Source organism: Cloeon dipterum, chromosome 4 (assembly GCF_949628265.1).
Source record: "Cloeon dipterum chromosome 4, ieCloDipt1.1, whole genome shotgun sequence".
Taxonomy (NCBI): Eukaryota; Metazoa; Arthropoda; class Insecta; order Ephemeroptera; family Baetidae; genus Cloeon; species Cloeon dipterum.
Window position 1 is genome coordinate 24,704,001 of NC_088789.1, and position 13,871 is coordinate 24,717,871.

The 13,871-nt window shown below is 40.2% G+C and overlaps 1 protein-coding gene across 1 annotated transcript in view; it reads right to left on the reverse strand.

Moving 5' to 3' along the window:
- LOC135942607 (KH domain-containing, RNA-binding, signal transduction-associated protein 2-like) overlaps positions 1-13,871 on the reverse strand; it is a 161,965-nt gene that overhangs the window by 61,841 nt on the left and 86,253 nt on the right. Inside the window, exon 3 of the mRNA XM_065488803.1 lies at positions 5,984-6,100. Coding sequence (XP_065344875.1) covers positions 5,984-6,100 — 117 coding nt within the window. The remainder of the gene's footprint in view (positions 1-5,983; positions 6,101-13,871) is intronic.

Sequence of the window (13,871 nt, forward strand, 5' to 3'; positions counted from 1 at the left end):
GATGCACTTTTTAGCGTAAACTGTTCTAAAAATCAATTAACTCGGTCAAATGTAAAGATCGTACAAATAATTATTTGTTCATCATATTTCTTTCTTCCTTGGCACGGGGAACGTCTATATATGATCACCGTAGCAACCTAATAAAAATATAAAGTGGTGGGAGAGTCATATATTTTGCAACCGAGGAATAGGAATTGCATTTCTCACATAATCTTTACTACAATTATGTAAACCTCGGCTTTCCGATTCGATTATCACACTCCAGTTCCATCTCTCGCATCCCGCACTCGCCGCTTTAATCGCAGAATGGACGAGAAATAATGATAGTGCACAGCGATGGCAAAAGGCAAAGTTACTGCTGCTGCTGCTCTAGAGGATGAAGAAAGAAAGAAAGAATCCCGAGCAATTCATTCATCCCTCATCGCAGCTCGAGTGGAGTGAGTGTGCTGTGCCAACGCAGCGAGAGAGGGCGAGCAAAATATGCCGGCGCGCTCGCTCAGATTGCCGACATTCATACAAATAGCCACATCTCAACTGTCATGTTCGCCGGCGTGGTCTGTGACCGCTGTGCATGTGCAATTTTTCACGGCGAGAGCGAGCAGTGAGTGAGTGAGCGAGCGAGCGGCCGACGCAAACCACCGTATCGTGTTTCAAAGGACGATCCAGCGCCTAAGTTATGGTTCGCTCAGCACCCCCGCCTCAGCCCCCGCACCCCGACCAGCCCAGAGCCAACGAGAGAGAGAGAGCGGTTTGCAAATTGCAACAGGGACGAGAGAGAGAGAGAGAGAGAGAGAGAGCCGATTTACACGACGGAACGGAGCACACACGGTAATTAATTTCGCCCGGCGAACGGAGAAATTAGCGACTGCGGCGGCCCGAGTTTTATTGGCGAAACCGCCGCAGCCGCGCGCCTACCCGAGTTTTGACGGAGTTAGCCCATTGTTGCCGGACCGCATTGTTTAGCAGTGCGCGCAGCCATTGAGATTTGAGGCCAAATGCAGGCGTTCGCGTTCGACACGCTGGCCGAATCAATTTGCAAGGTGCCGCAGTCGCCGCGACCGCAGAGCAGGCGCTTCGAGTGCCCACTCAACCGAGTGAAAACTCTTTTGTCTCTCTCTCTCACTTGACAAAGCTGGCACGTGTGCACTGGGCACAATTGACTGTGTGTTTAATGGTGAGGCTCGCCGCTGATCAATCCTTTTTTAGTCTGCCACTCTTTTGTGCCATTTCCACAGACTGACCGAATCAATTTATAGAATTTTAAAATGTCAAGCACATAAATGCATTCAAATTAAAATCATTTTTTTATTCCCAAAATGAAAATCAAGATACGAAGATTTTTGTACTGTACCAAAAATTATTTTTGTAGAGCACATTTCTCTCTAAACTGTCACGTGTTTTCTTTATCAAAAATCACAAATCAATTTTTATTTAGGCTTTTTCAGAGGGGTCCAGATGTGCGATAAAATTGGTTCCCGCTGCGCAGATCCAAGATGGCGTCTGAATGTGGGAAGCAAAAAGCTCTCTTTGGATTCCCGTACGAGTGTCAAGAGTTCGTTTTTACGATCCTAAAGACAATTAGTACAAGTAATGCGAATTATGTCACAATGTTGACGAAAACTTAGTTCTTTTCGCGCATTTTCACGTAACAGTTTTTTCGCGCCATACTCCACCGGACGCCATATCTGCGCGTCGCACAAATCTGGTCCCTGCTGGGCTTTTTAAATTATTTTAGAATCCTGAATAAATTGGTTGAATATTGATAGGGGAAAATAGGTATTTAATTTTCTATTTATTCTAATTATTACCAATTATTCCCGAGTATCAATTAACATTATTTATTATCTCGATTCTGTTTATTTGGTACTTCCAAGCTTTTTAGCGGATGTCGATCCAAGTCATCTCAACAAATGATTTTATAGTCTCGCCTGAGCGAAATCCTCTGTAGGTAACCCAACGTGTTAATTTTATCTCACTGACCTGAGGTGTTGGATATATTTTATAAAGGCTGAATTTTGAAATGTTATTTGTTCAAACGAAGTGCTTGGCCCTTGACATTTAAAAATTTGCAACCACAACACCTCAGGCTTAAAAGGTTTGAAAGCAGTCGCAACTATCCTTTTGTGATGGAGATTTAAGCTCTAAGTCGCTTGTTTCAAATTCCGTCCTTCCAAGAAATTCTTTGTGGTTCATTTCCTGTGAGACTTTCAGAGTGCCGCCAGAGGGATGAGAAAACAGACTGACTTCACTTCATAATATTGACAATGGTTGGCAGACTAGCAGGGAAAATTCTCACACTCTCCGTGCTGCTGTTTCAGCTGCTGGAGCACTTTACCTGCAAGTGCAAATCGCCAACGCCATAGAGTGGCATGGCGTTGATGCTCCACCGACAAGCCATCAGCAAGGATGAAAAGAAAACGCGTTGCTGAGGCTGCCTGACGGCGCGTACCTAGTTAATGCAGTAATGCAGTGCGTGCAATGAGTCACTCAATGCAGCACCGGTGGTTTTGTGGCTGCAGCACTTTCAACCGGCGAGCTCTCAACGGAAACTAGTTTAATGAAAATCCTCCAGCGTCAGCTTCCATTTAGAGAATTTGATAGGGAAACATGATCGTGAGGCTGTATTTTTTAGTGTAAAGAGTAATTTTTTGCAATATTCTATCCGTATTTTAACCCTTTTAAATGTTATTTACTTTTTGATGGAAATAAAAGTGAGAAAAAACGTATTAATTGAATTTGGGAAATAAAATAATGAAGACAACATTTCAGAAAATAAACTAAGACATGAAATTATTGGCGTTTATGTAAATGTTGGAATTTTTCAAGTGGAATAATACAGGGCAACAATTGAAAATTATTTGAACTGTTGGATGCCATAAACAATTTGCAACAGTAAAAAGGACCTTCCTACAATAAAAATTCAAATTTTGCCAATTTTCTCCAAAATTTACAGTGTTTGAACATATTTTCTTGGCATATTCCGATCCCTCTCGTCGAGATCTGTCCAACGGTGTATTCCACTTATTGGGGAAACTCTTGGTTTTGAAATTAAATCGGATTTCAAGTAAGAAGACAGCCATTACCATTTGAAAAGCACGGTAACTTTCCAGCTAATTTTCTCCAAAAATTACAATGCTTCGTAGGTCAATTTAGGCTTTACTGAATCCTAAGGGATGAGTTTATGCATTGGCAACAAGCATTTTCCAGGCTTTTGCAGTATCATTCCTCTTTAAAAGGCACCGCTTCTGGACATCGTGACAATCCACTTCTGTTCACTGGTTGTTTGTCCATATGGCAATGATTGTTTGATATAAAAAAAATCTAACAAAAAATCCAAAACTCATGGGTTACCAGTTCCTTATTGTTGGAAGGATTTTTTATCTGTACATGGTTTGGGATATCAATGATGGTCTTCTTGGAAGTAATAAAAAGGTCTTAAAATTGAGTTATTCGTGATATTTTTAACATTATTAGTAAATATTTCAGGTGAATATTGACAAAACCAGTCAACCCCCCTTTACTTTTCAAGCCTTAAAAGTTTTGCGATGTGACACACGACTGAAGATGCTATGAATATTGCAAAATACCTAGCAAGTTTGAACTACGTAAAATAATGAGCCCTTATGAAGTACAGTCGATTCACAAAGTTTAAAGCGCTGAAAAGTGACTTCAAAAGTCGGCGATGTTATTCAACAAAGCTATTAGCCGGGACACTCATTTCATTACACGTCGCGCGCGCAACTCTTGATGGACACTAATGCATCCATAATGCATTCCAGCTACGGACTTAATCGAATTTGAAGTAAAAGTGGAGCGCTTGGCAGCATACTGAGAGAGAGCAGCCATTAAAAGTGCATACATCAAAGCGATATTGGCCGGTGGTATGGCAGTATGAGGAGGGGGGGGGGGAACGTCCCGCAGGAATGATTCGAAAGCAGGGAGGTGCGCGCGCGGGCGGGCTGGCGGGCGCCAGAAATTGATTCGGCGGAATTAAAAGCGGGCGGCGGGCAATTAAAAAGTTTGCAGTCCCGCCGGCGACCTGCGGCCCAGTCCCGCCGGGCTTTGTCACAACCCTCGTTAATGTTGCCGGCCAAGTTGGCTGCCGTTGTCCATAAATTTCGAAAGTGAGCAAGTAAGTCCGCGAGCAGCCAGCAGCAAACAACACGGCTATGCAACCGGCACGGCACGCACGACAAACTTGTTGCAGATATACGGCCGGCAGGTGTCGAGCCAAACTCCACTGCCCTTTTTCCCGCCGACAAATTGTTTAATGAACGAATGGTAAAAGTTGGCCGCAAATTCAGAGAAGGAAATAAATTATTGACTCAAGGGTTACCGTATTTCGTCAGGTTTTTTTTCAGAAGTAAAAAATGCTATTGTTTTTGTCATATTTTAAAATGGGACCGAGTTTAAGACAATTTTTGTGTCTCCAATTTACTTTTAAATGACTGAAACAATTTTGGGAGTTATGCGCATTTGTAGAACCATTTAAAATCGTTTTTGCTCCCAAAACCATTTATAAAATGCCTTAAAAACATCAAATTTTCTCCTCAAACTTGGAAAATATATTATAAAAAAACAAAGTGAAGTTTTATTAACTGTTTTAAAAGTTACAAATCTGGAAAGATGATTTCTTGTGTTTTTATTAAAATAATAGCACTTATAGTCAGGCTTTTTGTCAAGTATCCACCCTCTTGGCAAGCCCTGATCCGATGGAAGAAAGATATTAATCATTGAGTGGCATCGAGGAGATTTTACTAATTAATTGATCGAGTGTCTGGTGAGCCAAAAGAGCAAAAGAGCCGATTCTCAATTAGAATTAATTGAAGGCGGGGGTGTGTTTTCGCTGGCAAGGTGTGCCGAGAGGTTTGTTGTCTTGTTAGACGCGGATGGATTCAAACCTGCTGCACTTGAACGAGCACTTGAAAAGCACAACAAATATTTGAAGTTCGCCGTGCCACCTCAAGTGCGCGCGCCGGCAGAAATATATTTCGAGTGGAGCGAGTCGACGGCACGAGAAACGAGACAGAAAAAAGGAGAAGTAATGACGGCTCTCTACTCTGTCACTCAGCCGCTCGAGTGTACACGAAAAAACCATAACGAGACACCCCCGCACACGCAACTTTCTCAGCCATATTTTCGGGAATATTCCTTCACAAGTTGAAATTACTTTTTTTTTCAAATCAAAAAGAAAAAGAAAGAGGGAAATGTTCCTTTGAATACACTTCTCAACTAAATGAGTGGCATTTGGGCTTGAGAAGTTTTTCATTGAGGAAGGAGCAGAGACTGAATGTGCGCATTTTTATAGGGTTCGGAACTCTCAAAAATTGTTTACCGGAATTAGTGTTGCCCATAAGACAAATCGTAATAATACTAGACATTATTTAATTATTTTGTAGAAGAACCAATGATGGCTTTTGACTATCTATTTAGACAGCTTTTCGGTCCTTTTTTTCTTTTTTATGTTATCAATATTTTGGCGATTTTTATACAGAGGAAATTTTCTCTGTTACAAGGATTTGCATCTTCAAATATAGCTATTAATTAATAATAATTAGAGTCAAACTCTGATGAATTTCATGCGAATTTCGAATTTTCTCGACAAAAAATAATAATTCAATTTTATGTATATCTACCAGGACGTTATGTACAACTGAAATTTAATCCAAAACGTTTTCCAAGCTATTGAAAAATATTTTTTACAGAAAGCTGACTTTATATTGCGGATAAATTAATGATGATCCGTGGCTTAAGGCAGAAACAGGTGCTGACAAGCACGAAAACTTAGGGATATTTTTTTCTCCCAGTAATTCCCAGTTTGACCGCCCATCCAGAGTTCTCAGAAAAGTCATTCCCTCTTTTTTAATCTCGTTTTTTTCCTCTAATTACTTTTTTCACTTAATCATCGGCGAGATTAGAGCATGCGGGGGGCCACGGGGGCGGGAAATAATTAATTAAAACGTCAAAAAGGGTGTTTACTCACTTTCTGCTTGTCTCGCATGGAGCCCCTTCCGAGTATCGCCATCTTCGTCATCGTTTCTTCCTGCAGCCGCTTTAATGAATTCCCTTTTGGTCCGAGCAATTTCCCCACGAAATTGAACTGAAACATGAGGGAGATGAATTTTCATTATTATGTTTGCCGTAAGATGAGGAATGATTAAATCTTTTCATTCGGAGCGCGCGCCACCAGAGAGGCCGCGAGCAGACTTTTCTGCCACCGCTGTGCTTTCGAGGTAATGAAATTCTTTTTTACGACACGCTCTGTACGACCGGAATGATACAAAACATGCTACACAATGTGGGCCAGCGCCGTAGAAGGCGTTGTTAGCAGCTGCTCCGGCCCTTAAAGTACGGCGGCGCACGCCGTGCTCTCACGAAATTGCGAATTTCGCCATGCATTGCATCAATTATGCACCACAGCCGACTTCCTAATGATTTATGAACACTATCTCTTGCGAGAATTTTTCAAAATTTGCGCCTCTGTGAAATTTGGGTTATATTATACGGGCAAAATTTATATTTCTTGGCGTTTCTTAAGGATTTTTTTCGGTATAAATTTTACAGTTTCTTCATTTCCGCCTAAGAAATGTAGGTATTTTAGCTGATAGCTCTGTGTAGAATAAATAGCATTTCCTTCATTTTTATTGAAGTAAGCAAACACACGTGTCGCTCTTTTATTTTTAACGGTTTAAGGCATGTAGAAAATAAATCTTTTAAACATCTTGATTTTACATCAATAAATACGATTAAAACTGAACTGTCAATTCGGCCTGGAAATCTCGTATGCAAATTTTAACTTTTTTAAATTTTTTAATAACTGTCTGTGCGTAGAACATTGTGCTATCTGACAGTTTTGTTCTAAATTAACTTAAACTACGGAGAAAAAATCCAATTTATTCACCTCTGAGTTAAATTGTCATTGAAAAACGACTTATATGAATTACTTTTAGTTAAAAAATCTGAATTTAACATCACAAGCCTACCTTTACTTTATATTCTTGACTTAATTGCGTCTTGGATTTACATGCTCTCATTTAAATGGTAAAAGAGGAGGTTTGTTTTTCCTTGAATACCTGAAATCCTACCATCAGGCACGAGTACCCGCAGAATTTATAATTTTTATGGCCTAAGTTTGCTTAAGTGTGCGCGTCGAGAGCTGCTTTTGCATGCTTTTGTAACCGGGGCTATTGTAGGAATTATTCAAGCGGCATTTTTACAAGCATACCCAAGCAAGTTGAATTGTTTGCTTTTTAAGTTCGCTGAGAAATGCATTTTCGAATTAAGATTTCAGCGTTTTCCTCGATTTTATGCAGCAATAATTATTAAATCAGTTTGAGCAAAGTGGTGCTCAGCCTGGAGTTTCCACAGTTTTATGATTTTTAAGAGCAGTATACCTGGCATGCATTCTTTTCCCTGCAGAAAACAATGAAGCTGCACGAGTTGAGCAAGCAGTTGAGTTTTTTCCATTTGTCGTTAATAATAGCTCAGCATGTTCGTTGTTCGTTTGTTATTTGTGTGTGTGTGTGTGTGTGTGTGTGTGTGTGTGTGTGTGTGTGTGTGTGTGTGTGTGTGTGTGTGTGTTATTTGTCAGGCTCACGAGTCGCGAGCGAGGCTGCCAAGCAGAAACAACACCGCTGCTTTGGCCGCACCAACAGATGCAATGAAATCCAATCGTCATTAGAGTCAAGAGGGCACTAGTCGAGTGCCGGCTGCGCATCGGCTCGGAAAGCACACACTGAATGGCTGAGGGGCATTATTTATCGCGCGCTCAAACTGAATCAACTGCCAAGAAGCGGCACTCGAGAGTCAGACAGCCGGCAGTGCAATCGTGCAATGCACCTCGCTTAATTCGCCCCACTTCCACGTTAATTACATTCCCCCCTCCACCCCCTATTGATTAATGGTGACTGCAAATTATAATGCTATCGCGAGCGCACTGCCTCTTGGCCAATAATTCCGGCGGCTTTCAATGATTTACGGGCTGACTAAATTTATTTGATAGGCATGTCAAATGAATGGATCCATTCGAATAGGGTCTCTCCTCCCTTTTGTGCTGATTTATGCTAATTAGAGCGTTGCAATTCAGATAAGAGCCTTATTTTGGTAAATTTAGAGGTCTGCGCCGCGCCAGCCGGCAAATTTTGGGTCACGCGGGCAGCCGTCAGCCACGCCAGCCACCGGGAAAAAGGTCAAGAATTAAAAAGTACAGGAGAAAAATGTCCTGCGGCCCTTCGGGACGTTAAGAACTACCAAACTTCACGTTTAAAATATTGCAATCCGCGCCAGCCGCCAGATATCGAAAAACTGGACCCTGAGGATCAAAACACGAAAATATTTTCTATTAACTTATCGAATTTTGAGTCGCTTCGTAGGAGTTTTTTAATCCTGTAGTTTTTTTTTTAAATTAGTAACTGAACTGTGAGTATTTAAGGCCTGCATTTACTCTATCGCACATATTATTATAGCCTAGGAGCTAGTTTGCGTATGTAATTCATGCAGATCCAGCAACGCGCTAAGTAAATCGTCTTACAGGCGAATCAGTTTCAACTCGGAGGAACTCTCGTAACGTTTAAGTTTCGCAAAGCTGCATTTGCCATGCAGAACGCAGCAGCTGCAGAGATCGACGAGTTAATTAACGTAATTATATTAAGGAATGAGCGTGCATCGTGCATCCGGAAGAATTCACGCTCATTAAATGCCTGGCGCGCGCGCTGCAGTTGATTATTTCACGCGAATAAATGACAGTCAAGGCACACGTGACACGTTCTCCGACGGGCAAAGTGGAGCATAAGTACCTGGCGATGTGCTTTGAGAGCCCCGGCGCCATGCGAAACCCTAATTTTGGCACTCGGAGGAGCAATTCGGCAAACTTCTTGTCTCTTAGAGATATTACATTACTTTTCCGATCGAGTGAAGTTTGCGACAATTTGGCGGCTTTATTGCTACGAGGGCAATTAATCAAGATAGGCGAGCAGCGAAAGGAGGATGTTGAATTATTGCTCTCGCAGTGAAGCGGCAGCAGGAAGCAGGATGTGTGCCAGAATATCAGCAGTTGAATTTCTAACAGAGATTTAATGGAGCACTTAAAACTTAATCATTACAAGAGTAGCTCGAGATTAAATTTCGCGAAAGAGCAGAGCAAAGTGCGGCTCCTTGCGCACGCCAACTTAATCAGCAAATACGTGTTTATCCGAATGTGTTCTGGAGCATTCAGTGGAAAAGGGAAATATTCTTTTGTCGTCAGCACACAACTTTGCACATCCCTTTAAATATGATTTAATCTTAGAATATAGAATAATTCATATTATTGTTTTGAAGTATGTATAATAAATAAAATCAAAGCTAAATCAATAGAAAAAGTAGTTTTACTATATTTTAAAATTTATTATTATAAGTTATATTTACAAATAAAATTAATACTTTGTGATGTTAAATTTTGAAATTTGCATTTATTGAGTTTTAAAAATCTAAAGAATATAGTTAATTACTATTTAATAATATGAGCTCAAATCTATTATAAGAGAGCTGAAAATAAAAGCAGTTTGGTCGTAATTTAGAGAATGTACACTATAGCATGACTCGTTAATTATATTGCATCTTCAGAAGAAATCAGTTATTGTTACACTTTTTTGCAAGTAGTGGTAAAATCATTATATATAAATATGCAGCAATAACATACTCTTTAAATAATTCATAAATGATTTTACAGTGCTCGTCTTCGTGCGATTTTTGCAGCCAATTTTCTCAGAAGACCAAACGTCTAAGTGTTTTAATTTTTAAATTAATATTAAATCTTTTAAGCAAATTTTAGGTAGTTTTCCTCGTGGCAATTCAATAAAAGAAACCCCTTACAGAATAGAATCTGAGCAAGATTGAAAGTTTAAAAATAAAAATCTCGTTCTTGAATTAACCAGTTAAGATCCAGTTTGAAATTTCAGGTTCAAAAGCCTACTTTATCAATCCTCCCCTGTATTTTCTGCCTCTCAAGATTACTGTGGACCACATCTTTAAGACTTGGACTGCTCTTATTGTTAGTCTAAGTTTCAGCGACGAAGAAAGAAAATCTCTGTCTGAGATGAAGTATATCCGATATCGATAAAACGGCGGAAGCGCAACTTTACAGAAGAGACAATTTGATAATCAGATAAGCCGCAGGAATCAATAGTTAGACTGAGGAAGTCTGCTGCCGAAGCCAAAATGAAAAAAAAATAAAACAGAAGCCAAAGCCTGACTGACAATGAGGGCCGCTCTAGCTTTTATTCCTCTCTTGGGATTTTTCAAACGTGCTCAAAAGGTGCAGTCCGATGCTCCTGGCGCGGAGTTGGAAACTTGTTATGCATGCATCCAAAGCTACCAACTTGAGACGAGCGAAGGAAAACAAAAATTTGCGCTCGAGCAAGTGTTCTTTAATGAAAGAACGAGCAGCTCATCTCGCACAAAAAAACCCCGCTGCATGCTCTGTCATTCCTCGCGAGATCAAAAGAGTGCTTTTTGTGCCGCTGTGCTCTCGCATTCTCTAACTTATTTAATGCACACTCCTTTTCTTCCGCGTTTGTTGGCTCACTGCATATTTGTTTGTTTGAAAAGGCTGGCGTTGACAAATAAGACTGTCAAAAGGTTTTCTCTGGAAAATCACGATCACGCTTTCAAAGCATTATTAAAAATTAATTAATAATTTTCCCGCGGTAGGATTATCTGGAAAACGATTATAATTTATAAATTTTATTGAAGCGCTAGACGTTTCTTCCGTGGAATTAATTCACGCATGTTGGAAAGGTGCAAAGCAGCAAGCAGCGAGACGGAAAGCTTTCGCAATTCTCCGAAATTCGAACGGAATCGTCATTGCAATGCAATTAATCAGCCCGCACTCGACCTCAAACATCGCTTGAACTCTCACACGCAAAGCATGCACTCAACAGTGCGAGCCAATGACTTGGTTAAACCAATTAACCTTTTAAAATAGAACACTATCGAAGCTTTCACTTTTAAGAGTTTTACTAGAAAACATTGTTCCAACTTAATGCACTTTTCGGAAAAATCGGACTTTATCCATGCTTTTATTTTCCTGAATGATATATTAAATGAACGTACAAAACGTTGGCTTTTTATCTCTTTTTGGCTGTGACAGTTTAAGAGGTACCGTGCCCTTAATTCCGATCCGCCTGCCGTTCGACAGTGAAAAAAAAAACAAAAATGGCACCGCCTCTCCACTTTTCTCGGGTGTGAAATTGATGATGTGCCCTGCTCTTCTGCAGAGGTCGCAAACGACAGTTTAAAAAGCGCCGGCTTTTTCGTCGGCGTGATAAAGAACGCGGTTTACTACGCAATTTCCCTTCCGGCTTAATTCGCGCTTATGCAAAACAGGCATGAGCACGTTCACAGCAGCCTGCTCCTGCGTCCAATTTAAACGCGTGTACCTGCGACTATCGTTTTTGTGCACACACTCGCTAATTACGCTATTCTCTTTCTCTTACTTTCCACAGAAAACTTTTTCCTCGACGTGCGTGCTGTTTGTGCGCCGGAATATTTTTCGGCGCACGAGATTAAGCAGTCGGTTCATTAACAAAAGGAAACACGTCCAACGGGAAACGGAGATAAGTTCTCTCTCTCTCTCTCACTCTCTCTCTCACTCTCTCGCACACGTCCGATAATCCCCGAATGCCGGCATAAAAGAGCTTTGCCTCTGCTCCGCTAATGCAGTGGAAAACATCAAAAATTCATCCTGCGCAGAGTGCGGAGTGAGGAAAAGCAGCGACAGGCCGTTTAGCTAATTGCTCAACCGATACCAAAATAAACGCGCTGCCTGACGGTCCTGCCTTGATTGATATTGTCTGTTCGGCTAATTAGTCTGAACGGAACACCATTTCCCTATCAAACCTCCCCAAATCGGATTGATTTTCATGAAACTGAATCCTATCCCGTGTTTTTGGAAGATGTGGTAAAACTCGTTTGGCCTTTATAAATAAATAAATAATGTTCGGCTTTGATTATAGTAGCTTTACCAGTGGTACTTTAACGTTCGTTAAAAATAAATTGTGATTGCTCGACTCGGCGAACCGCAGCGAAGCTAGTTTTTCTGCTCTAGTTTTCAATTCTGGTTTAGCAGTTGTTGAAAATCCTTATTCAAGATTCAAGCAACTGAAAAATGTATAAACCGTGCTGAAATCATGTATGCCAGAATGAGTAAAGTGGTGTTTAGGCACCGGGGGCACTGGCTGAGAGTTGCTTTCTGTGATACGCATTCATTTTTAATTTAATATGTGGATTCAAAATGTGGTTAAAGAGTGGAAATTTAACTGCTCGAAAAATTATGTTGCGCAAAGAGTGATAGCAGAACGAGAGAATTGGAGCATAGCAAAAAGTGCTCAAATATTATCGTTCCCACGAGAATAAGTAATTCTGCCGAGTGGAAAATGTGGAAAATATTGTGTTATGTACGAGAATGCCGTAGAATGTTTTGCCGTCAAAAATTGCGTGGTATACATATTAGTTTTGTTAGGTTTGCGAGGTTTTCAACCAGAAATTATGACACAAAAATGAATATTTTTTTCTAAATGAAGTTGTTTAAATTTCTGATTACTGAATAAATCTTGTTTCTGTTTATTTTGGAGACGGCAAATGTTTATTTTTCATACGAAGAAAGAAAAATCTGTGATACCCAAACATAGTAGAAACGACAGCTGGCTGATACAAATTCAGGATAAAACAAATAAAAATATTTATGTACCACTATACCAACAACGAACAAGATTTAGAAGAAAATCAGAGCATTTCGTCTAAATTATTTTTCGCGCAACATTAGATTTCAAGAATGTGACCAACCTCGAGTGAAAATGTTATCTCAAAAAGCAACCAAATTTATTGGGAAATTCTTATTGCAAAACTATGTTACGTCCAAATATTTAAAAAAAATCATGCCAAGGAATGTTTTGGCATGTGAAAAATATCATACATGACAAAAAAATTAACTCTGAGGGCAGCTTAAAAATATGTAAAAATTAAACAATTGTGTTGAACGCCTATGCGTTTAATAAAATGTTTTGAAAATATTTTACGCATACCAGCTCGCAAAATAACTTGATTTTTTGGTAATTTTGGGTCAATTCATGTTCATAAAATAATTGAATTCTTTTACAGGCTTTTGGTGATTTTGATTGGCTCTTTTTTAAATTAACACATTGAAGTAAAAAAAAACAAAATTATTTATACCACCTCTGTATTATATTACCAAAACGTTTCATTCATTAATTTTTTGTAACGAACCGCTTGAAAAGAGCAAACAATGACAGCAGTAACAAGGTTAAAAAAACAGCGTTTAAAATATGAAAGCTGCATTTTGATCGATGAGAATTTTTTTTAACAAACGCAGCAGCGTTCAATCAATGCCATCGACACACAAAAGAGTGGCGCGAAAAACATCACCTCAAGGCAAATAACGAATTTTGCCTGCAAATAATAATTCGAACTTTTCGCAATGGTTTGCGGCCTTTTTGTGCGATGAACTTTTCACCGGTGATTCTGCATAAACGCGCGTGCAGAGCTGAAAAAGAGAGCGGGCCGAGCGACGTATGTACATAATAATGAATACGCACGCACCGAGAGGGTGGTGGCGGCGGCGGCGGCGTCACCGAACTTGCTCCGTCGGCAAAAGCTGCTGCCGGTGCTTTCAATCAAAGTGGCAGAGAGCCGACAGCGCACACGTTTAATTTATTTTTCGACCGCTCTCTCGCTTGCAGGTGAGCGAGAGAGAGAGAGAGAGATAAGCCGGCCGCACAAAACACATCAAAACCAGCTCGATCTCCGCAGCGCTAGACGCATCAGAATCGATACTTTAATTAATAAATTTGCACTTTAGGCCGCGCGTTGCTGCT